The following is a 25176-nucleotide window of genomic DNA, read 5'->3' on the forward strand; positions in this document are numbered from 1 at the left end:
AAACTAGGCACGTGCCTAAGGCCGTGTAGTTATAAGCCGAGCTTAGAATTTTCCCCGCAGTAGTCGAGATTTGACTATAATTAATTGGAATTATAAGTTCAAACATTATATGTATTGTCAAACACTTATATTTCGATAATATAATCACAGTATTCGCCAAAACTGCACTATAGATCAATAATGTTAAAGACAAACAATATTAATCTATTTTCAATTCGACAACAGACTTTAAACAATAACAAAAGTTTCCCAATTGACAGTAAGCAAAGAGTATATTTTTATGTATGTGTTGTGTCAAATACATGGTAGTGTGTGTAATGCTTTCTTTATTGATTTAAAGTATCTAATGTGCATTATTTAAAAAAATATTAGCATTGTGCGCTCCTTCTCTATATTCTCAAGTGTGAGAAATTTCATACTCCTCGGTCCGCGCAATTTTCGTAAAAAGGGGTACAAAGTTTTTGCTTCACGTATTAATATATAGATAAAGAAAATAACATATCGACGATTAAGAACTAAATGCTGATCTATAATCTAAATTTTCTGTCGTCCCTCTTGATTTCTTCATAGTTATAACGTCATATTTCATTCGCGCATTAGCGTAAGTACAAGGGTCCTGGTCTACTAAAGTCTAGGGTTTGATGATACAACGTCATCGTAATTGCAAAAACAACTAGTTAAAATTTATAGTATTATGATGGCCATTTATGGGCGGTACAGGGGCGCCGATAAAATGATTGCCTAGGGCGCTCTGGACCTTTAATCTGCCACTGCCTAAGAGCTTTAGCGCTTAACGTCATTTGCCTCAGAAGTTTATCTCCCATGAGACATGAAAGAGCCGGTAGTAATACGTGAAATAGAATGTGAATTAGACAATATTTCACTCAAATAAAACAACACATTGATTCAGGATATATTTATTTTAAAGCGCTTCAGTTACGCCCTCGAGCAGATCGCTAATAATATTAACTAATGACCCGGAAATCTCGATCTGGATCATGGCCGCTACAAATGCGGACATACAAACTAGGAACTGAAAATAAAATAAACAATTATCTCATTATTGTCCTGTGTGCTTAGTGCGAGCTTTTTAACGTTCTCGATAGCGTAAAAGTTAACGCAATTTAGTATGCATAATACCAGCAGTAAATTTACCTACTAAAATATACCTAATGATTTCACTAGAAATAAGGTAACATTTCAACATAGTTAAATAGATATAGACGGACATCATACAGTTTTACTGGTGGTAGGACCTCTTGTGAGTTTGCACGGGTAGGTACCTACCACCACCCTGCCAATTTCAGCCGTGAAGCAGCAATGCGTTTCGGTTTGAAGGGTGGGGCAGCCGTTGTAACTATACTGAGACCTTAGAACTTATATCTCAAGGTTAGTGGTGCATTTAAGTTGTAGACGTCTATGGGCTTCAGTAATCACTTAACCAGTCCACATTAGGTGGGCTGTGAGCTGGTCCACCCAACTAAGAAAAAAAAACCAAGTCAGCTCATCACGCGAATGCTTGTCCGAAGTGGGTGGGTATAAGGCCCACAACTCCTGACCTGACAATCAGAAGCGCTAATCATCACTCCACCGGGCCAGTCAATGAAAGACTCGGCGCTAATAATTCCGAATATATTCAGTGGTCACCGTCGCCCGTGGACATCAGCAATCACGGTAACAGACGGACCACTACTTACTGCGCTTACTTAAGACAAAGTAATCGAAAAACTAAATTAACTTACCGCAACTGAATCCATGGTTTTTTTTTGTAAATATTCTGTAAGAAGATCAAGTCTACACCGATACCGCCAAAGAATGCCTCGTAAAATTTCATTACAATTCTATTTTATACTTTATCATTAATAGAGAATTTTAAATGTTTTGAATATTTCTACGTTACAGCCTAATCGTAGATTTAGCTTTATTATGAAATGACCGTAAGTAACTAGAAAAAATAATTTAGTCGCATGTTGGCGAGAATCATAAAATTTTAAAAGTACAATTGCAAGTACAATCTAAAAATATTAAAATGCATTTGTTACTTTAACGCAAAAATAAATAATAAACAATAAAATAATGATTGTTAGTATAATTTGTTATCGTTTTTTTTATTATTGTAATTATTATAATAAATACGGTAATCTTAATTATCATCATAATTCGTAACTTGAAGTAGTCGTGGCCTAAAGGATAAGACGTCCGGTGCATTCGTATCTAGCGATGTATCGGTGTTCGAATCCCGGGGTTCGGGGGCAGGCGGGTACCAATTTTTCTAATGAAATACGTACTTAACAAATGTTCACGATTGACTTCCACGGTGAAGGAATAACATCGTGTAATAAAAAACAAACCCGCAAAATTATAATTTGCGTAATTACTGGTGGTAGGACCTCTTGTGAGTCCGCACGGGTAGGTACCACCACCCAGCCTATTTCTGCCGTGAAGCAGTAATGCGTTTCGGCTTGAAAGGCTGGGCAGCCATTGTAACTACACTGAGAACTTAGAACTTATATCTCAAGGTGGGTGGCGCATGTCGTTGTAGATGTCTAGGGATTTTAGTAACCACTTAACACCAGCTGGGCTGTGAGGTCGTCCACTCATCTAAGCAATAAATAATAAATAAATAAAAACTATACTTGGGACCTTAGAACTTGTATCTCAAGGTGGGTGGCGCATTTACGTTGTAGATGTCTATGGGCTCCAGCAGCCACTTAACACCAGCTGGGCTGTGAGCTCGTTCACCCCTTTAAGCAACAAAAAATACATTTCCTTGACGAAAATGGTCGCTATTTTTCGTAAGCATTTTTATACTATGGCCGCGACATTTCCTTGTGACCATCAGAGAATGGGACATTATTGCCTAATTTATATAATTAATATCCAATTGTAATTATTTCATTTATTTTGTATTTATACAGTTGATAATAATATTTGTAAAGAAATGTTGTAATTTAAAGAAAATACTATTTATTGAGAATATGTTTTTATGTAAATGTTGTAGAGATAACTATTTTTGTCCATTGCCGATTGTAATGACCTCGATATACATTCAGACATTATCTTATCCTAATAGCTATTGCGTTAACATAACTTTTTTTTTTTTAAATAAACTTGTCATCAAATGTTAATTTTTTTTTGTATTTTTTTCTACTTTGCACTAGATAGGAGGAATATTTAATTTTATAGTAACTACATCTGATGCGAAATGGTTAGTTGGTCTCATAGATAGCAGAGCATGCATGAGATTCGATTCTAAATTGTATAGTATGACTAATGTTTCACTCTTCTAACCTTTAGTTTCATACGCCCGGTGTTCTTGTATTAAACGATGCTTAGATGGGTGGACGAGCTCACGGCTCACCTGGTGTTAAGTGGTTACTGGAGTCCATAGACATCTAGAACGTAAATGCGCCACCCGCATTGAGATATAAGTTCTAAGGTCTCAGTATAGTTGCAGATGTTCGAATCCCGCATGCAGGTACCGAGTTGTCCAATGGTATATGTACTAGCTAATGTTCACGGATTAGCTGTAGGATGAAGAAGTAAACATGGTGTAATAAAGATTTAGACTTGTTGCGAATAAGGTGTCTAAATGTCAATATTATTGTATTAACTACCACTGATAGAGGATATTATTTATACTAGAGGTCCCGCAGTAGTCGAAATTCGACTATAATTAATTGGAATTGTAAGTTTGTACACTATTATGATTGTATTTTATACTTCTATAATCACCAAATTTCGCCAAGACTACACTATAAAAAATATTAACAAAGGCAAACAATATTTAATCTATTCTCAATTTGACAACAGACGCCAGGAACAAAAGTTTGACAATAAATAGTATGCATGCGTGTGTGCGTCAAATACATGGTATGTAGTGTGTGTAATGTTTTCTTTATTGATTTAATGTATCTTTTATGCATTATTTAAAAAAAATATTAGCATTGTGCACTTCTCTGTATTCTCTATAAGTGTGGAAAATTTCATACTCCTCCGTCCGCGCAATTTTCGTAAAAAGGGATACAAAGTTTTTGCTTCACGTATTAATATACAGATTTTATCTTTCAAGTCTCTAAAACAAAATTAGCATCCACAGCAAATTCAGATTCGTCTTCTTGTCATTGTGACGAATTCAAATAGAATTGATCCTTGCAAAAAAATTGTCATATATGTAAACGAATTTTCCTACCAACCGTGTTCATAGAGAAATCTATTAGCATTTATTTTTCAATTGTTAAAATACGTCTTCTCAAATGTTGAGTGGAGTTGGAACCGGTTCTGTTAAGTTAATATTACAACGATATATCGAAGGTTTTGAATATTTCGCGTTTTAATTGTACCTAATTTTTCATTTGTGGATAAAATTCTGTATAAAAATGGGTGTTTTCATTCACCGTCACTCGTTGAGTTGGTACGAGGTTACTAAACATAATGAAAGCTGCTGTGGTATGTTCATTTCTGATTATTTTTTTATTGCTCTTGTAGGCAGACGAGCATTTGGCCCACCTGATGGTGAGTGGTTACCGTCGCCCATGGACTTCAGCAATGCCAGGGGCAGAGCCAAGACGCTGCCTACCGCTTAATACTCTCCACAAGCCTCTTTTAAAGAAGGACATGTCATAGCGCTCGGGAAACATCGTGGAGGGTGTAACCCTTATTTGTATAAAGGGTGTGTTTTGAAGCGATCTTGAAAGTGAAGACAGGCGGCAGAACCGGCTGTACTTGCCGCGAAAACATAAAATGCGAATATTGTAAATTTGCGCTAAAGTTTGATGCCGCGATTGTTGTAGATTGAGGGATTCAGGATGATCTGATTATAAGCGGTTACTGATGTGAGCATCTATGTAAGGGATGCCCTCTAAGTGTTTCGGGTCCCCCTCACATGTCGGTCTGGGGACCGGCGAGGGGGGCCTAAGAAGACGACGTGCAAGCTGCTCTGCACACGTTTTACGCAAGAGCATCCGGGTGATGGAAGGCCGGCTATCCTCGACTCACGCTGGTTCTGGTCCAGCGGGGTATTCCGTAGGATAGCTCACTCTAACCGGCGCCATCTAGGCGGGCTTCGGATAGCCTGCCGACCGAGAGGGCTGGTGGTCGTGGCGCCGACGACCGCCGGTCCGGCGTCCCGAGGGGGAGGGTGATGGGAGAGATGTGCTCCGCACTAAACGCTTCACTTTCCCCCCTCTGCCTCTTCATGAGTTCTGTCTCATGCGAGGTTTGGACGTTGGTTGTTGAGCGACAGGAGGTTTTAGTCAGTTCCACTCTCATGCCCCGCCCTCCATCCCCAGTGGAGGGCGGAAGTCCGGCGATTTCCTCCTGACCAAAAAAAAAAAAATCTATGTAAGGGATATAACTGAGCCGCTGTGTATTGCATTTGGTTATCGTTGTTGAGATATTCGGATATCTGTCCGATGCTGGGATCCACTGGGATCCTGGCCACATTGGCTTTGTGGCCAGGATCCCAGTGGGGACCACACAGGGGGAATGTGTTCACGCAGGTGAATATAACTCCGAAGAATAGGTTTTTTTTTTATTTATTTTTTTATTGCCCTTATAGGCAGACGGGCATACGGCCCACCTGATGGTGAGTGGTTACCGTCGCCCATGGACTTCAGCAATGCCAGGGGCAGAGCCAAGCCGCTGCCTATCGCTTAATACTCCCCACAAGCCTCTTTTAAAGAAGGACATGTCATAGCGCTCGGGAAACACCGTGGAGGGGAGCTCATTCCATAGCCGTATGGTACGAGGCAAAAAAGACCTCTGGAAACGCACTGTCGATGACCGCAGTGGCTCCAGGTAGTATGAATGAACTCTACTCCGGTGGCGGGCGGTGCGATGGTAAAAACGAGATGCCGGTAGCTTGTCTTAGATTCCGCAATGAGCTTAATCAGACAATTTACGCGATCGCTTTACCTACGCCCGTCCCTCCCTTGCTCCTTGTAGAACACACATTAAAACTCTCCTCAAATGCCCTGTTCATAAAACACATGCTTACGCAAAATCGTTTTCTGTACAAGCAGTTATACTTTGAAATTCCCTCCCTCCAAGCATACGAGCGTGCAAAACCATAGCAGCGTTCAAGAAATCTGTTAAAGAACACTATTTATCCTTACCATATTAAATAAAGTATATATATTTGTATAATGTACTATAATATAAAGTAAGTATATGTGTATATATATATATATGTGTGTGTGTGTGTGTATTTGTATGTATATATATTGTTTTATATTTTGTAATATTTTTTTATTTTTTTTTATTGCCCTTGTAGGCAGACGAGCATACGGCCCACCTGATGGTGAGTGGTTACCGTCGCCCATGGACTTCAGCAATGCCAGGGGCAGAGCCAAGCCGCTGTCTACCGTTTAATACTCTCCACAAGCCTCGTTTGAAGAAGGAGTATTGAATGAGTATTGAATGTATATATTATTATATGTAATGTTTACTGTATGCACTAGGTTTGTGTTCCTAATTCTTCTTGCCTTTTGCGGGCCTACTGGAAGAGATTTCAACATGAATTAAGTAGTGCCCTGTACTGTATCCTTATTGTAGTGTTTTTCCTAACAGCTGTGTGTACAAAAATATATAAAAAAAAAATAGTAGGCATATAAAATTCCCTATTTCTCTCTCTCTCTCTCTCTCTCTCTCTCTCTCTCTCTCTCTCTCTCTCTCTCTCTCTCTCTCTCTCTCTCTCTCTCTCTCTCTCTCTCTCTCTCTCTCTCTCTCTCTCTCTCCCCCTCTCTCTCTCTCTCTCTCCCCCTCTCTCACAATTTGGTATTTAGGATTAGTTTACGACTTCTGACTTTAACTTCTCATGTCACTACATCAGCATAGATTTTTTTGATTTTTTTTTTATTGCTTAGATGGGTGGACGAGCTCACAGGCCATCTGGTGTCAAGTGGTTACCGGAGCCCATAGACATCTACAACGCAAATGCGCCACCCACCCCGAAATATAAGTTCTAAGGTCCCAAGTATAGTTACAACGGCTGCCACACCCTTCAAACCGAAACGCATTATTGCTTCACGGCAGAAATAGGCAGGGTGGCGGTACCCACACGCGCGGACTCACAAGAGGTCCTACCACTAGTAACATAATTGCTAACATAATAGAAGAGCTGCCATTGTTTTCTTTCCTAAGCGATAGGTACTTCGAATATAACTGACGTATGTTTTACGTAAACCTTTTGTTTTTTTGCAGATGATCATCTGCTTGGCTCTCTGCTGTATGGCCATAACGGCCGCACCAGCCACAGCGGTCGGCGCCAGCGCTGCTGCAGCAGGCAAGCAACCAGCCGTCCAGACCTACACTCGGGAAACAAAAGAGGAGACCTACAGCAGCGCCCGCGCATCCGCTTCGGAAGGAACCGTCAGCGCCACAGGATATTCAAAGTGAAACAGAGTATGAGCATGAAAATTGACGACCGCTGAGAAGATTCTGGAATTGTTGTTTAATAAAAATCTTTATTTTACAATCATTACTGTTTTGGTAATTTACCCACAATTCGTTTGTTATTATTCATTGTACATTTTTTATTGCTCAGATGTGTGGACGAGCTCGCAGCCCACCTGGTGTTAAGTGGTTACTGGAGCCCATAGACATCTACAACGTAAATGCGCCACCCATTTTGAGATAAGCTCTAAGGTCTCAGTGTAGTTACAACAGCTGCCCCACCCTTCAAACCGAAACGCATTACTGCTTCACGGCAGAAATAGGCGGGGTGTTGGTACCTACCCGTGCGGATTCACAAGAGGTCGTACCACCGGTAAAAACCTAGCTTGCTGGCGCTTTGCTGAAGGCTTATGACCACCAGCATTATCTACCATCATTATCCTTCCAATTAGTGAAAGCAGAGGGAGTTTCATCAGATGAGAAGCACGCGAGGTTTACGTCATAAAACAGCAACAACTGCGCTTATGACTGATTTATTTAAGGTTGTATTTGTAATTGCCAAAATGTGATTTGTATGAAAGTTTTTTTTTGGGAAATACACGTGATTTATCAGCATCTGTGGTGTTCAGGACGGAGTGGGACTGGGTTTCGCCGGCGCTTAACATCGAATTGGTTTTATAATTTATTGCCTTTAATGATACATTTCAATAAATTCGGTAAGTCCGTTTCTCGTTCAGCCATGTGTCTGCGGTCAGGGAATTGCTGCAAACAGAAATTACAGTTAATCATTATATCAGTTACAATACGGATTTTACGTTTTTATGATTGGCCAGTTTTTTTTTTATCTGCCTATCAGCCATTAGCCAAGTGGGACTATTCTGGCTGTAACATTACTTGTGGGTAACTAATTATATGCCTTTGTAGGGTCCTGGAGTTCTTTAAACACATTGCCGGAAAAGACGGTCACAATCTCAAACAATTGATGGTGACAGCCAAGATAGAGGGTAAATGACTCAAAGGAGACTCATCATCGTCATCATCATCATCAGCCTTTATTTGCCCACAGCTGGACATAGGCCTTCCCCAATGCGTTCCACAGAATGCGGTCTTCCGCCTGCCGCATCCAACGACTTCCCGCCGTGCGCACTAAGCCGTCCGTCCACCTGGTTGGAGGGCGCCCCACGCTCCTTGTACCTATCCATCAAATTCGATCTTCTCTGAACATCATGTTCCACGACGTCTATCACGAAGCCAAGGATTGTAGCAGATTGAGGGGAAAAGAGCGTGGGAGTCACGACCTTCAGCGTTGAGGAAAGCAAGGCGAGGACGAGGAGGACTGGCTGAGCTCACGGAGGTTAATTAACATCACGATATTTCCCTATCGAGTTGAAAGCTAAAACAGTTTATTTGAATACCCTTTGTTCAATAACGTTCATTCATTTAGATCACCTCGTATTCATGCAGGTTTCGGTAAATGAAACATTAAGTAATAGTAATGGGAACCCGTAAAGCAAATTACTTATTTAGGGCAGCTTTTTAGTATTTTTTATTGCCCTAGTAGCTTATGGTGGTTACCGTCGCCCATGGACTTCAGCAATGCCTGGAGCAGAGTCAAGCCGCTGCCTACTGTTAAGTACTCTCCACAAGCCTTGTTTGAAGAAGGACGTGTCATAGCGCTCGGGAAACACCGTGAAGGGGAGCTCGTGCCAAAGCCGGATGGTACGTAGCAAAAAAGATCTCTGGAAACGCACTGTGGATGAACGCAGTGGCTCCAGGTGGTATGGATGAACTCTACTCCGGTGGCGGGCGGTGCGATAGTAAAAAGGAGATGATAGCATCATCTCAAATAATTCCTCAGAGCACTCCCCGTGGAACATACGGTACAAAATACAGAGAGAATTGAAGTCCCTCCGCAGACCCAGGGGTTCCAAACGATCCGTGAGAACGGGATTGTAGTTGGTAGATTCTACAAGGTTGGTACCGCCAATTAGTGAGAGGGCCTCTTTTAGAAATGTAGGGTGGATGGTGGATCCGGCTCGTGAAGGTTTAGTGTATGTACAAAGTGAGCAAACTTCTTCATTGTTGCAGTACCAATTTGAACCCTGACATCGCATCTTTTGATACGAGAACTTCGGATGTCACGTTAGACCGCGGGTTATTGGGCATGTTCGCGCGTACATACCTTCGAATATGCAGTGCGAAGGCGGTATCCATTGGGCACATCCCGCGTCGGCAGCCGGCATGCACACCTGATTATATTAAACAAACAATTAACAAGAATTTTTTTCCCTACCTATGCTGATGGCCTTGAGAGGCTATTTTATCATCACCCTAACGTGTAGGTGAGCTCACGGGGCTCAAACCGGAGTGTTGCTACCACTGGCCCTAGCAAGAGCAGTGCTTCGCAGAATCTACCACCGGATCGGAAACGTGATCCACTGAGAATATCCGACGAGAAACTCAGTGGGCTGTGTCTATGGGTTAATTCGCTCGTCGAGCCCTTCGTCGCAAGCGACGGGTTCGACGAGGACGGTAACCGGTGACAAAAACGAAATTATTTAACTAAACATACACTGTCTTCGGTTCTCGCGTGTCGTGAACATTAATAAAACATCGTCATTATATTATTTCTAGCAAAATGAGAAGGCATAGTGAAGAGTATAAGATCAATCTTATAATCTTGTACTGTAATCTTATAATCTTGTACTTTTGTATAAGAAAAAAAATCACATTAAAAAAAAAACCCTTTTCACGTGTTTACTTAACACAATGCTTTTTTAAGTTTTTCAAAATTTAAATTATATTTTTAATTTGATTAACCCTTTGATCGCTGTGTAGGTCACCAGTGCCCTACGTGACGCACTGAATTCACTATGTCGATTACTGTTAATGTATACTAGATGATGACCGAACTTTGCACGGTTTTTTTTTGATAACGCCATCTTGTTGTGTCTTTAAAGCGGTTAGTTGCCCTCAATTAAGAAAAATAGTATTATTATTCGCCCATAGATGTCGGAAAGAGTTGATTATTGAAAACACGAATAAAACAACATTTTCTGAAAATAAATCGTAGCTATATCGATTTATCGCCCCCGAAATCCCTTGTGTACTCAATTTTATGAAAATCGTTGGAGCCGTTTCCGAGATTCAGATTATATACATACAGTCAAAATCTGTTATAACGACATCGAAGGGACTGCTCATATTCAGTCGTAAAAACCGATAGTCGTAACAACCGGTGATGTTTAATGTGTATCGTGCAAGTACAAATAAATCGATAGGGAATTATTGGAAAAATATATTTACATAATACGCGATTTTTCTTCAATATTAATTTGATTTCTTTTTCTTTGCGAGATTTTGAAAGTTTCACGAATAACTCCACAAAGTTTTGGTGCGTCTTGTGTATAGATAAGTGACAAACTAACTGAAGAGATATGAAGAAGTGGGCTTTGACTACCGCATGCACGTGTTTTGTTTCTCAGAATTAGAAAAGACCCTACACTAAACTAAATCCTATTGTTTTCTTTCCTGATTTTAAAAGCCATTGAAGACAAATGTGGATACCTATTAAAATTGTTTACAATACAGCTTAGCCGGTCGTTCTAACAGATCTAATTCTCCGAAATATTAGTTAAATGTGGTCGTTTTATGAGGTATGTCGTTATTACCAATGTCGTAGAAAGCAATATTTTTAATAAGGCGGTCATATGGCATTCAGCCGGGACCTTGGTTCTTGGTTATTATAACCGGCATGTCGTATTAAACGATGTCGCAGTAAACGGTTTTGACTGTATATATTAATATACAAGAATTGCTCGTTTAAAGGTATAAGATTTAGTCTTTTACGTATCTTCGAAATAAATTCATTCTCAGTATCTTTGGATTCGTCTTTCCCAACGTCTACTAGATACTCCGGTGCCTTATCGAATATAACAGAACTCGACATAATTACTTCAGTGCGCCGTGTAGGGCACATAGGTGACCTACACGGCAGTCAGAGGGTTCTTCTTCTGGTCTCTACCTTACCACCTTACTAGGTGGGGTCGGCAACACGAATCATTTTATTCCATTCTCTTCTATCAGCCGTCATCTCAACACTCGCATCTCAACCTCTGCCTGATATGAGAGAGAGAGAGAGAGAGAGAGAGAGAGAGAAAGAGAAGTAAGTCATTTAAAATGAAAATCATTTATGGTAGACCATATTAAGAGAATTCCAACACAACTTCGACGAGCACGAATTTAACACATCCCAAACGCAACACAACAAAACTGGAAACGACTTGTTAAATGGATACGAGGACGAACAGGATGGGGTAGAAGCAATCAGAACTTACCAGATGAACGGGATTCAAGTTGTAACCGAGAGGGCACATGCGCCTGAACATTCCCTTAGGGGTGCACACGTAGTAATATCTGCAGTCGGCTGGGTCTGGCATGTTATACATCTTGGTCGTTCCAATAGGACAGATAGGAACCGGGGGGTCGCACGTCGGGTCCTTTCCACCGTATCTGGTTAAGGCACCATCGTTATCTTCGCCCTCGTTCGCGTAATCTTCCCGTTCAGACTTTCCTTTTGCCGTAGATGCGGGATCTTTGACATTATCTGATGGATGTTCTTCTTCTTGCCTAGGAGGCACCACATTTTTATTGTCCGTGGAAGGTACCTCTTGTCTCGCCGATGAATCGTGGTGTTCAGTTGGAGTGGATCCCTGTCTCCGAGATAAGTCCATTTTCAATGGTACAGCTTCTAATTTACCATCCTCAATTGAATTCACCGATGAAGTAAGTCTCGTGGACGAGCTGCCGGTCATTTTAATGCCTATGCTCATCCCTTGGGCAAGTGCGTTGCTCATATCGTTTTCGGACATGCCATTTTTGGGCCTATTGTGACAATCCTGGCAGTCAACGAACCAACCACCCCAGGATTTATCCGTTTTTGATGAACAGATGTACATGAAGTACGAACAGAGACTCTTCACAGCTTTCTCTATGATCGACATGACAATACGCAAGGTAGTGCGCACTATTGAGTGACTTTTTATCCATTTTATGATGGTAGCCCCTATAGTCTTCGAGATGGTAATGGCTCTGTTGAGCACGCCGCCGAAACACCATTTGTTTGACTGAATGTCGAGGAAATGGTTTTTGATGATTCGATATTTCGTTGATTCGCATCTCTGGAAGATTATTACCGTTTAATTACTAAAGATTAGGATTAGGTATCAATATTTTCTGAAGACGTTTTAATACAGGAGTTTATGACAAAACTAATCTTTAAAAAGATATTATTATTATTATATATTTTTTTATCGCTGAGATGAACGAACGATCTCACAGCCCACCTGGTGTTATGTGGTTACTGGAGCCCATAGAAATCTACAACGTAAATGCGCCACCCACCTTGAGATATAAGTTCTAAGGTCTCAAGTATAGTTACAGATATTGGATAGAGATATTATTAGAGATATTATAAATTAGAGATATTATACTAACCAAAGTGTTCGGGTTGAACTTGTACCCGTTCTGACAAGCCATTTCGCGCATCACGGAGTTGTTACATTTAAAATATCTGCGGGTGTCGTACGGATGCGGCATGGGATCCGCCTGTTGGCATGTTGATCCGAATCCATTTCCCTTACCAAGATTCTGCGTGGAAGCAAGATGGCAGGCCAGAACCAAGAGACCTGGTATGAAATGAGTTATGCTATTAGCACCCAATACACATACAAAAAAATAAAACTTAATTACAGAAAATTCCAAGTGAAATTTAATAGATGGTTTTTTATTTTGCTTCTGCGAATCCATGCTGGTTGTTTGCTAAAGCCTCCTCGAGTATAAAATAAACTTAAAACAAACAAAAGGAATCCATCTGACGGGAGGGACATCAAAGGAAAAACAAAATTGGTATTTTTATTTAATTCGGAGCATTTTGATATTTATCTACCTTTTAAACCTTCTCTGGACTTCCGCAAATAATTCAAGACCAAAATTAGCCAAATCGGTCCAACCGTTCTCGAGTTTTGGCGAGACTAACGAACAGCAATTCATTTTTATATATAACTAGTCAGGTCATAAGTATTGTCACACAGTAAAAACTTTTCTTTTAGAATGCTGGCCACAAAAAAGTTTATTGAATTCGAATTTAGAATTGTTCATGAAAATAAAAATGTATACTTTTAGAATTTTCACTCATTTTTAAATAAGGAGTGGACGCTTAAAGAAGACCGTGTTGCAGTTATTGCGTTGCATCGTTGCGGTTACGCGCCAATTCAAATTTTTAACATACTGAAAATTTTGAATATATCCAAAAGATTCGTTTATCCTACCATCAAACGATACAATGAAGACTCTAGTGTAGATGACGGGTCAAGAAGTGGTTGCCCTCGGTCTGTTAGGACTCCAGCAGTGATAAAAGCTGTGAATCCCAAACGTAAGCAGAAACTGTTGGCCCTTCAGATGGGGTTAAGCAGAACCACGGTGAAAAGGGTGTTAAATGAAGACTTAGGGCTTCGGGCATATCGAAGAAAAACAGGACATCGTTTGAATGCTCTAATGCTCGTCTAATGGACCTGAGACTGAAGAGATGCCGCGCTTTGTTGAAGCGGTACGCGGGAAAAAAAAATTTTACCATAGAAGAGAGCTACAACAAACAAAATGATAAGGTGTACGCACACAGTAGTGAAGAAGCGAGCAACCGTATTCCGCGTGTCCAACGAGGTCCATCCTCGCTCATGGTATGGTTGGGAGTTCCTTATTGGGGCTTAACAGAGGTACATTTTTGTGAGAAAGGTGTAAAAACGAATGCAGTTGTGTATCAAAATACAGTCCTGACGAACCTTGTGGAACCTGTTTCTCATACCATGTTCAATAACAGGCACTGGGTATTCCAACAAGATTCGGCGCCAGCTCATAGAGCGAAGAGCACACAAGACTGGCTGGCGGCGCGTGAAATCGACTTCATCCGGCACGAAGACTGGCCCTCCTCCAGTCCAGATTTGAATCCGTTAGATTACAAGATATGGCAACACTTGGAGGAAAAGGCGTGCTCAAAGCCTCATCCCAATTTGGAGTCACTCAAGACATCCTTGATTAAGGCAGCCGCCGATATTGACACGGACCTCGTTCGTGCTGCGATAGACGACTGGCCGCGCAGATTGAAGGCCTGTATTCAAAATCACGGAGGTCATTTTGAATAAACTTTAGTGTCATAAGAATCTATGTTTTGTTAAGTTCATTTTGGTATATGAATGGTTATATAATGAATAAACTTGTTTCAATTATTTTACATTAAACATGTGACAGAATTTATGACCTGACTAGGTATAGATAATCTAAATTTCATAAATCAATTCTTACGATAAATAAGAACTTAGATTTAGAAATTGCGCAATATAGACGAATCGAATCAGTCCAGATTTTGTAGTGGAGTTTCATGTATCTCGATGTTTAGACAAAATGTTTTTTTGCACGGATAGAAAGGAGTTTAACTATTATGAAGTGAATCTTGAAAAGTACGTGTCTCCTAAAAAAAATTATATTCTTCAGATCCAGCATAGATCGAGAATAGAAGAAATACGGGACAAGTCTGAATAGCGCTTACAAAAATTAAGATAAGCTTGCACAAAAAAGTCCGAGCCATATATTTGGGACTGTCGGTCTTCCGACCAATGACACAATATCGGTCGAAGAGCTTTCTATTATATCATACATCTTCTTAATGGTCTTCTCATATTCTTCCTCATTCCTCGTGAGCGGATCTGAGCACTTTTATAGCTTCGTTGTTTTATTTTACTGTTTTTCAAGGTTTTTTCGTTTTTGGATTACAAGTCAAAATCAATATCGTATGGAGGTTCAAAATGTTGAAGGTATCCCTCTGGGTTGGCTATTCCGCTAGTTAGAAATCAGCGTAGATCGTTCAGCCCATTATTCCGTCACCTGGCTTATCATCGGTAATAACAACACGCAAAGCCAGAGAGAATGCGTGGTCACAAAATTCTGCATTGCACAGGTCCGAAATCCTGATTACGGGATTATATTTATGATCAATCCTCGGTCTTAAGAACTAGTGTCGTGGAGTTTGAATATATATATTTCTTCTATTCTCGTTACCAGCATCCACAACATGGAAATACAGCTTAAGCCGTGTGTGGTATTTTTAATCTATACTAATCTAAAAATCTACAGTGGTTTTTACGGATGTTCCGTTATAACTACTGAACCATACATCCGATTGACTTGAAACTTGGTATCCATGTAGAATATACATGTACTTAATGGATAGGCTAATATTTATATGAGTGTTGGACTTCTTAATAATAATCACAATAAATAATAATGTTAATTTTAAATGCCCAGCGAAGTAGGCGAGTACGGCTAGTTATATTATATTGTTATTATAAATCAGGCTTAAATTTTCTTACCCAATGTCCAAACGGGAAACATTGTTGATGAGTGCAGAAAAGCACAGTGAGTCTGATTTCCTCTTGATTCACCGAGTATTTATGGTGAAAAAAAAAACAATCTTAATTAACGTAATGGATTCGGTACGATAATTAGTCGGTCCCTTAATTGTGTGACAAATCAGTGCACATTTTGTTTTTAATTGCTCGTTTAGCTTTATTTGCGTGTGTTGATAATGTCATATATCGGTGATGGAGGTAATTACGAGGTAGCACGGAGGCACAACCATCCTCCAGGGTATGCGTTTTAGGACGGCGGAGTCCCACCACTAAATAAATAAATAAATATTTACTAACAATCACGCCACGTCAACTGGTCCCGTGCTAAGTTCGTAAAGAACTTGTGTTACAGGTACCAGATAACGGAAATAAATGTAAGTTTCATCCATAACCTTGTAAAGACATTTTGTATTTATCATACAAATATCTTCCCTTGGTGGGATTCGAACCCGCGACCCCCTTGTGCAGTGACCATGTCGCTTACCACTACACCAGACGGCCGTTAAACTGGGGTCGCGACGAGGATATGGTCGTGCACACCCTTTGCCCTGTGTGATTGAGGTAGCGCCGTGTTCTCTTTTCGCAAATAGGACCGTCGTGGCTACAATGCTTGGCGAGTTCTGGAAGGCGATGCTCAACTTCTGCGGCGGAATGGGAGAGGGAGAGCTCATACCTCTCCGCACCGATCCATCGCGTCGAGCCGGGGGCTAGAGAGCTCTCGCTCGCTCCGGCTCCTATGCGCGGTGATCTCCCCCCTGGGCGACCTGAGGGGGTGGACAGCGTATCGCGCTACAGGATTGCTTACTTATTAACAAGGCATTTATTACTTTAAAAGCGATCCAATCGTCTGTAAAACTCCACTTCCAACAGTCAGGAAATAATACACAGATTGCAGTAGTTTACTTAATTCTGTATTGCTTTATTTGAAACTCCACTTTTACAATCTTTAGACATCTGCTCACTACCGAATACACTGATTTCTCCTCTCGTTTCTCAGACTACCGCCTTTTTTATTATCTCACAACCCCACCACTGGCATTGCTACCACCAACAGTGTTGCTATTTGGCAATACAAAAATTGCCTTAACTTTAACATGACCAATTTTATTTTAATTATTTTACAACAAACCTTACATTCGACCGTCCTGACACCATGTATGTCCCCATACATGACCCAGGTGGTAACCTTACATTAGGCCAATATTAGTCGTCAGCGTAACAGCGTTAACAGTAAATTACAAAAAAAAAAGAGGCACTTAACATTTTTTCATTTAAGTGAAACAAAATACTCCTTAAAAGTTATACATATCAAAATTTCTTCGAAACAGACAGTAAATTCTCAGTTGTAAACTGCCATAACAAGCCAATTTTTAGTTGTGTTACTGCCATGACAAGTCAATTCTCAATTATGAAACTGCCATGACAAGTCAATTCTCAATTATGAAACTGCCATGACAAGTCAATTCTCAGTTATGAAAATGCCATGACAAGTCAATTCTCAATTATGAAACTGCCATGACAAGTCAATTCTCAGTTATGAAAATGCCATGACAAGTCAATTCTCAGTTATGAAAATGCCATGACAAGTCAATTCTCAATTATGAAACTGCCATGACAAGTCAATTCTCAGTTATGAAAATGCCATGACAAGTCAATTCTCAGTTATGAAAATGCCATGACAAGTCAATTCTCAATTATGAAACTGCCATGCCAAGTCAATTCTCAATTATGAAACTGCCATGCCAAGTCAATTCTCAGTTATGAAAATGCCATGACAAGTCAATTCTCAATTATGAAACTGCCATGACAAGTCAATTCTCAGTTATGAAAATGCCATGACAAGTCAATTCTCAATTATGAAACTGCCATGCCAAGTCAATTCTCAATTATGAAACTGCCATGCCAAGTCAATTCTCAGTTATGAAAATGCCATGACAAGTCAATTCTCAATTATGAAACTGCCATGACAAGTCAATTCTCAGTTATGAAAATGCCATGACAAGTCAATTCTCAGTTATGAAAATGCCATGACAAGTCAATTCTCAATTATGAAACTGCCATGCCAAGTCAATTCTCAGTTATGAAAATGCCATGACAAGTCAATTCTCAGTTATGAAAATGCCATGACAAGTCAATTCTCAATTATGAAACTGCCATGACAAGTCAATTCTCAATTATGAAACTGCCATGACAAGTCAATTCTCAGTTATGAAAATGCCATGACAAGTCAATTCTCAGTTATGAAAATGCCATGACAAGTCAATTCTCAATTATGAAACTGCCATGCCAAGTCAATTCTCAGTTATGAAAATGCCATGACAAGTCAATTCTCAATTATGAAACTGCCATGACAAGTCAATTCTCAGTTATGAAAATGCCATGACAAGTCAATTCTCAGTTATGAAAATGCCATGACAAGTCAATTCTCAATTATGAAACTGCCATGACAAGTCAATTCTCAATTATGAAACTGCCATGACAAGTCAATTCTCAGTTATGAAAATGCCATGACAAGTCAATTCTCAATTATGAAACTGCCATGACAAGTCAATTCTCAGTTATGAAAATGCCATGACAAGTCAATTCTCAGTTATGAAAATGCCATGACAAGTCAATTCTCAATTATGAAACTGCCATGACAAGTCAATTCTCAGTTATGAAAATGCCATGACAAGTCAATTCTCAGTTATGAAAATGCCATGACAAGTCAATTCTCAGTTATGAAAATGCCATGACAAGTCAATTCTCAATTATGAAACTGCCATGCCAAGTCAATTCTCAATTATGAAACTGCCATGCCAAGTCAATTCTCAGTTATGAAAATGCCATGACAAGTCAATTCTCAATTATGAAACTGCCATGACAAGTCAATTCTCAGTTATGAAAATGCCATGACAAGTCAATTCTCAGTTATGAAAATGCCATGACAAGTCAATTCTCAATTATGAAACTGCCATGCCAAGTCAATTCTCAGTTATGAAAATGCCATGACAAGTCAATTCTCAATTATGAAACTGCCATGACAAGTCAATTCTCAGTTATGAAAATGCCATGACAAGTCAATTCTCAGTTATGAAAATGCCATGACAAGTCAATTCTCAATTATGAAACTGCCATGCCAAGTCAATTCTCAGTTATGAAAATGCCATGACAAGTCAATTCTCAGTTATGAAAATGCCATGACAAGTCAATTCTCAATTATGAAACTGCCATGACAAGTCAATTCTCAATTATGAAACTGCCATGACAAGTCAATTCTCAGTTATGAAAATGCCATGACAAGTCAATTCTCAGTTATGAAAATGCCATGACAAGTCAATTCTCAATTATGAAACTGCCATGCCAAGTCAATTCTCAGTTATGAAAATGCCATGACAAGTCAATTCTCAATTATGAAACTGCCATGACAAGTCAATTCTCAGTTATGAAAATGCCATGACAAGTCAATTCTCAGTTATGAAAATGCCATGACAAGTCAATTCTCAATTATGAAACTGCCATGCCAAGTCAATTCTCAGTTATGAAAATGCCATGACAAGTCAATTCTCAATTATGAAACTGCCATGACAAGTCAATTCTCAGTTATGAAAATGCCATGACAAGTCAATTCTCAGTTATGAAAATGCCATGACAAGTCAATTCTCAATTATGAAACTGCCATGCCAAGTCAATTCTCAGTTATGAAAATGCCATGACAAGTCAATTCTCAGTTATGAAAATGCCATGACAAGTCAATTCTCAATTATGAAACTGCCATGACAAGTCAATTCTCAATTATGAAACTGCCATGACAAGTCAATTCTCAGTTATGAAAATGCCATGACAAGTCAATTCTCAATTATGAAACTGCCATGACAAGTCAATTCTCAGTTATGAAAATGCCATGACAAGTCAATTCTCAGTTATGAAAATGCCATGACAAGTCAATTCTCAATTATGAAACTGCCATGCCAAGTCAATTCTCAATTATGAAACTGCCATGCCAAGTCAATTCTCAGTTATGAAAATGCCATGACAAGTCAATTCTCAATTATGAAACTGCCATGACAAGTCAATTCTCAGTTATGAAAATGCCATGACAAGTCAATTCTCAATTATGAAACTGCCATGCCAAGTCAATTCTCAATTATGAAACTGCCATGCCAAGTCAATTCTCAGTTATGAAAATGCCATGACAAGTCAATTCTCAATTATGAAACTGCCATGACAAGTCAATTCTCAGTTATGAAAATGCCATGACAAGTCAATTCTCAGTTATGAAAATGCCATGACAAGTCAATTCTCAATTATGAAACTGCCATGCCAAGTCAATTCTCAGTTATGAAAATGCCATGACAAGTCAATTCTCAGTTATGAAAATGCCATGACAAGTCAATTCTCAATTATGAAACTGCCATGACAAGTCAATTCTCAATTATGAAACTGCCATGACAAGTCAATTCTCAGTTATGAAAATGCCATGACAAGTCAATTCTCAGTTATGAAAATGCCATGACAAGTCAATTCTCAATTATGAAACTGCCATGCCAAGTCAATTCTCAGTTATGAAAATGCCATGACAAGTCAATTCTCAATTATGAAACTGCCATGACAAGTCAATTCTCAGTTATGAAAATGCCATGACAAGTCAATTCTCAGTTATGAAAATGCCATGACAAGTCAATTCTCAATTATGAAACTGCCATGACAAGTCAATTCTCAATTATGAAACTGCCATGACAAGTCAATTCTCAGTTATGAAAATGCCATGACAAGTCAATTCTCAATTATGAAACTGCCATGACAAGTCAATTCTCAGTTATGAAAATGCCATGACAAGTCAATTCTCAGTTATGAAAATGCCATGACAAGTCAATTCTCAATTATGAAACTGCCATGACAAGTCAATTCTCAGTTATGAAAATGCCATGACAAGTCAATTCTCAGTTATGAAAATGCCATGACAAGTCAATTCTCAGTTATGAAAATGCCATGACAAGTCAATTCTCAATTATGAAACTGCCATGCCAAGTCAATTCTCAATTATGAAACTGCCATGCCAAGTCAATTCTCAGTTATGAAAATGCCATGACAAGTCAATTCTCAATTATGAAACTGCCATGACAAGTCAATTCTCAGTTATGAAAATGCCATGACAAGTCAATTCTCAGTTATGAAAATGCCATGACAAGTCAATTCTCAATTATGAAACTGCCATGCCAAGTCAATTCTCAGTTATGAAAATGCCATGACAAGTCAATTCTCAATTATGAAACTGCCATGACAAGTCAATTCTCAGTTATGAAAATGCCATGACAAGTCAATTCTCAGTTATGAAAATGCCATGACAAGTCAATTCTCAATTATGAAACTGCCATGCCAAGTCAATTCTCAGTTATGAAAATGCCATGACAAGTCAATTCTCAGTTATGAAAATGCCATGACAAGTCAATTCTCAATTATGAAACTGCCATGACAAGTCAATTCTCAATTATGAAACTGCCATGACAAGTCAATTCTCAGTTATGAAAATGCCATGACAAGTCAATTCTCAGTTATGAAAATGCCATGACAAGTCAATTCTCAATTATGAAACTGCCATGCCAAGTCAATTCTCAGTTATGAAAATGCCATGACAAGTCAATTCTCAATTATGAAACTGCCATGACAAGTCAATTCTCAGTTATGAAAATGCCATGACAAGTCAATTCTCAGTTATGAAAATGCCATGACAAGTCAATTCTCAATTATGAAACTGCCATGCCAAGTCAATTCTCAGTTATGAAAATGCCATGACAAGTCAATTCTCAGTTATGAAAATGCCATGACAAGTCAATTCTCAATTATGAAACTGCCATGACAAGTCAATTCTCAATTATGAAACTGCCATGACAAGTCAATTCTCAGTTATGAAAATGCCATGACAAGTCAATTCTCAATTATGAAACTGCCATGACAAGTCAATTCTCAGTTATGAAAATGCCATGACAAGTCAATTCTCAGTTATGAAAATGCCATGACAAGTCAATTCTCAATTATGAAACTGCCATGCCAAGTCAATTCTCAGTTATGAAACTGCCATGACAAGTCAATTCTCAGTTAATGTGTGCCTTGAACCAATCAATTCTCAAGGACTTTATGAAATACACAAGCTGAACCAATCAATTCTCAGCTGTAGTATTTCCTGTCTCGCCTTGAACCAATCAATTCTCAAGGACTTTATGAAATACACAAGCTGAACCAATCAATTCTCAGCTGTAGTATTTCCTGTCTCGCCCTGAACATCAATTCTCAGCTATAGTATTTTCTGTCTTGCCTTGAACCAATCAATTCTCAAGGACTTTCTGGTCGAGGTGCGAACCGATCAATTCTCGCTCCTGACCTGTAAACAAAGAAAGAATAATTCGGTAGCGTAAGTGCTTCATCAATTCAGTTATATATGTGTATCATTTAATCATCCATTTATTGTTATTAAATTGACAAATTAATTGACAATAATATTACATAATTGACATTAAATAATGTAATTGACAAAAATTATTAAACACTTAGAATTATTCACGGTCAGTAGTAAAGATTTACTTCCCACTGATCCACCAAGTTTAAGTGACGCGACATGTATCCAGGGCTTTATTAAATCGAATATAGCATTTTATGCTTCATTCCCATTCCCTCAAACCCAGGGAGACGGACTGACTGACTGAACGAACCTGATTTATAATTAGATAACTCAAAATATTCTTTAGATAATCTACTTAAGATCTTAACTATGTCAGCTGCTCAAGACTTGCTACATATTTTCTCTCAAGGGATTTATCATTTTCCTTATATAAATCTGAGTGGGACAGTTCAGAATTCATGCTTAAAAACCGTTAAGTAGTTGAATTTTTCATAATAATGATATGCGATTGTTCTGTAATGTTTGATTGATTAACGAAGAATTACATCAGATTGTCACCTAGCCTACAGAACACTAGCACGTACGTCATCAAATTTCGAGATGAAAAGGTATACTCTCCGAGGACTATATTAACTTATAACCAGAGCCTTTCATGGGGAATATTGTCTTGAATGTTCTCTATTTTATGTGTGATACGACTCGAAGAAAATGTCGTTAAGATAAGTTTTCGGTTAATTTTGCACTAGAGCTAGTTATTTTTAGAGACCACCAAACCGATTGAGGAACCCTCTTCCTGATTAAAACAGGTTTCCGTTTTATGTCCTATCTTACCACATTTGTTACATTTATCTAGCGGCTTTGGGCACTGTAAATACGGATGCCCCTGCTGTTTGCAGTTAAAACAATAAATACCTTGACCGGAATTCTTTTTAGAATTTGATTCAGTGTCAGAGGCATTTTTATTTCTCAAATGCGATTGATCATTAATCAATTGATCTGTGTCCCAACTCATTAAAAACTGTAAAAGATTTTCTGGAAGAGAACAGCGCAAAGCTAAGGCACTAGACTTCATAGTCCTGTCACTAATTCCGTGAATTATGCAGTCGACAGCGCGCTTACCAGAAATACCACATAGGTTTAACAGAGACAGTTTTTCATAATAGTATTGCTCTATAGGTTCATTAAGCTTGCTTTTTCGTCTCAACATGTCTTCTAAGCACTGGCCATAATTTAGTTCGTGAGGAAACGCGTTTATTAATTTATCTTGCCACTCTTGCCACGTATACAAGATCGTATCTAGACTCTCGAACCACAACTTGGCCAATCCTTGAAGTTTTTGTAGTGAAAAGTGTATAGTAGTCCTATCGTCCCAACCATAAACCGACGCGCATTCATTAACCTTTTTCAGCCACACGTCTATTCGCTGATTTTTAACAGAAGGGTCAAAATTTGGAAGAATATTCTTGTGATCTATATTTTTATTAATCATCGGTGTGTTCTGCGGTAACGTTTGAGATTCGGGACCGTGCTTAATAGACTGTATTATTTTGACAACATCATTAGTAGAAAAGGAAGGACTACGTGACCTGATATGTGTGGCACGACGTTCATGGTTGACTTTTGCATGCCGCGCATCGTCACTCCGGCGCACCTCTGTAGCTGCACGAAGAGAGGTCGCAAGTGGCCTCTCGGCTGAAGGGCGCCGTGTACTTCTCTCGCGTCGCCGTACCATCTCCCGCTCTTGCTGCAGTTCCTGTTCTAGTCGCTGGATACGTTCTTGGTACAGTTCCAGCTCCCGGGCCCGGCTGCACGTGCGAGAGCTACGGCTGCGAGTACGAGATCGGTTGGGACCCGCTTCGCCTCGGCTTCCTTTACGGCTGCGCGAGGGTGTCATCAAATGATGTGTGCCTTCTCTATTCATGTTCTGGAACTTGCAGACGTTGCAAAATGTTATTCTAAATTGAACGTGAATTGAACCTATAATAATATAATATGAGAGATCAATTGTTTGTCTATAAATTCTTAGTCATCGCACCCATATCAAAATTATTTCACCTACCCCAAACGAAAATATCAATGAAAAGCATAGGCAGCGTTTTATCGACGGATCCACCATGCGAGTGGAACAGCGAGCAAAAATTAGTGGAATGATAACTATATAAAGTTCGTAACCAGTTATTAAATTCGTGGTTGAAGCTCAACAAACATTTGAACGTTAAGTTAAATTGAAACACGTGACATAACCATAACATTAGATACATTTTAGTTCTCAGTTATTCTGAATTAAAATAGTGGCTAGATACAGCAGAAGATGCTATCCCGTGCTAAGCTTTGAAGCTACCTCCGTACTCAGCGCGGTTCTAATTCATTTTTTTTTTCGAATCAAATAATTACGTCAAATTAACAAGAAACTCAAAAATGTACTTACGTGAGGCGACCGCACTTCTGAGATGTAAAACTCCACTTCCAACAGTCAGGAAATAATACACAGATTGCAGTAGTTTACTTAATTCTGTATTGCTTTATTTGAAACTCCACTTTTACAATCTTTAGACATCTGCTCACTACCGAATACACTGATTTCTCCTCTCGTTTCTCAGACTACCGCCTTTTTTATTATCTCACAACCCCACCACTGGCATTGCTACCACCAACAGTGTTGCTATTTGGCAATACAAAAATTGCCTTAACTTTAACATGACCAATTTTATTTTAATTATTTTACAACAAACCTTACACGTCTAACTATCCTAAATATCTATATGAATATAAAAGTGGATATGTGTTTTTTCTTTTATTGCTTTTGATGGGTGAACGATCTCACAGCCCACTTGGTGTTAAGTGGTTACTGGAGCCCATAGATATCTACAACGTAAATGCGCCACCCACCTTGAGATATAGGTTCTAAGGTCTCAGTATAGTTACAACGGCTGCCCCACC

At 39.2% G+C, this 25176-nt stretch overlaps 2 protein-coding genes and 1 long non-coding RNA gene across 3 annotated transcripts; all 3 read right to left on the minus strand.

Moving 5' to 3' along the window:
* Window positions 1-901: 901 nt before the first annotated feature.
* Window positions 902-2236, minus strand: LOC101745164 (uncharacterized). The gene is made up of 2 exons (XR_210103.4): window positions 1743-2236; window positions 902-1033 (listed from the first exon to the last, which is right to left on the minus strand). It is a non-coding gene; the product is annotated as an uncharacterized LOC101745164 (long non-coding RNA).
* Window positions 2237-8064: 5828 nt separating this feature from the next.
* On the minus strand, window positions 8065-13719 carry LOC110385293 (uncharacterized). The gene is made up of 4 exons (XM_021348373.3): window positions 12892-13719; window positions 11733-12575; window positions 9578-9644; window positions 8065-8157 (listed from the first exon to the last, which is right to left on the minus strand). Exons 1-4 carry the CDS (start codon window positions 13201-13203, stop codon window positions 8147-8149), a joined length of 1233 nt encoding a protein of 410 aa, XP_021204048.2. The 5' UTR covers window positions 13204-13719; the 3' UTR covers window positions 8065-8146.
* Window positions 13720-22664: 8945 nt separating this feature from the next.
* LOC119629946 (uncharacterized) lies at window positions 22665-24966 on the minus strand. The gene is made up of 2 exons (XM_038017460.2): window positions 24665-24966; window positions 22665-24166 (listed from the first exon to the last, which is right to left on the minus strand). Exon 2 carries the CDS (start codon window positions 24155-24157, stop codon window positions 22985-22987), a length of 1173 nt encoding a protein of 390 aa, XP_037873388.1. The 5' UTR covers window positions 24158-24166; window positions 24665-24966; the 3' UTR covers window positions 22665-22984.
* Window positions 24967-25176: the final 210 nt, after the last annotated feature.

This window comes from Bombyx mori, chromosome 2, assembly GCF_030269925.1.
Source record: "Bombyx mori chromosome 2, ASM3026992v2".
Classification (NCBI taxonomy): domain Eukaryota; kingdom Metazoa; phylum Arthropoda; class Insecta; order Lepidoptera; family Bombycidae; genus Bombyx; species Bombyx mori.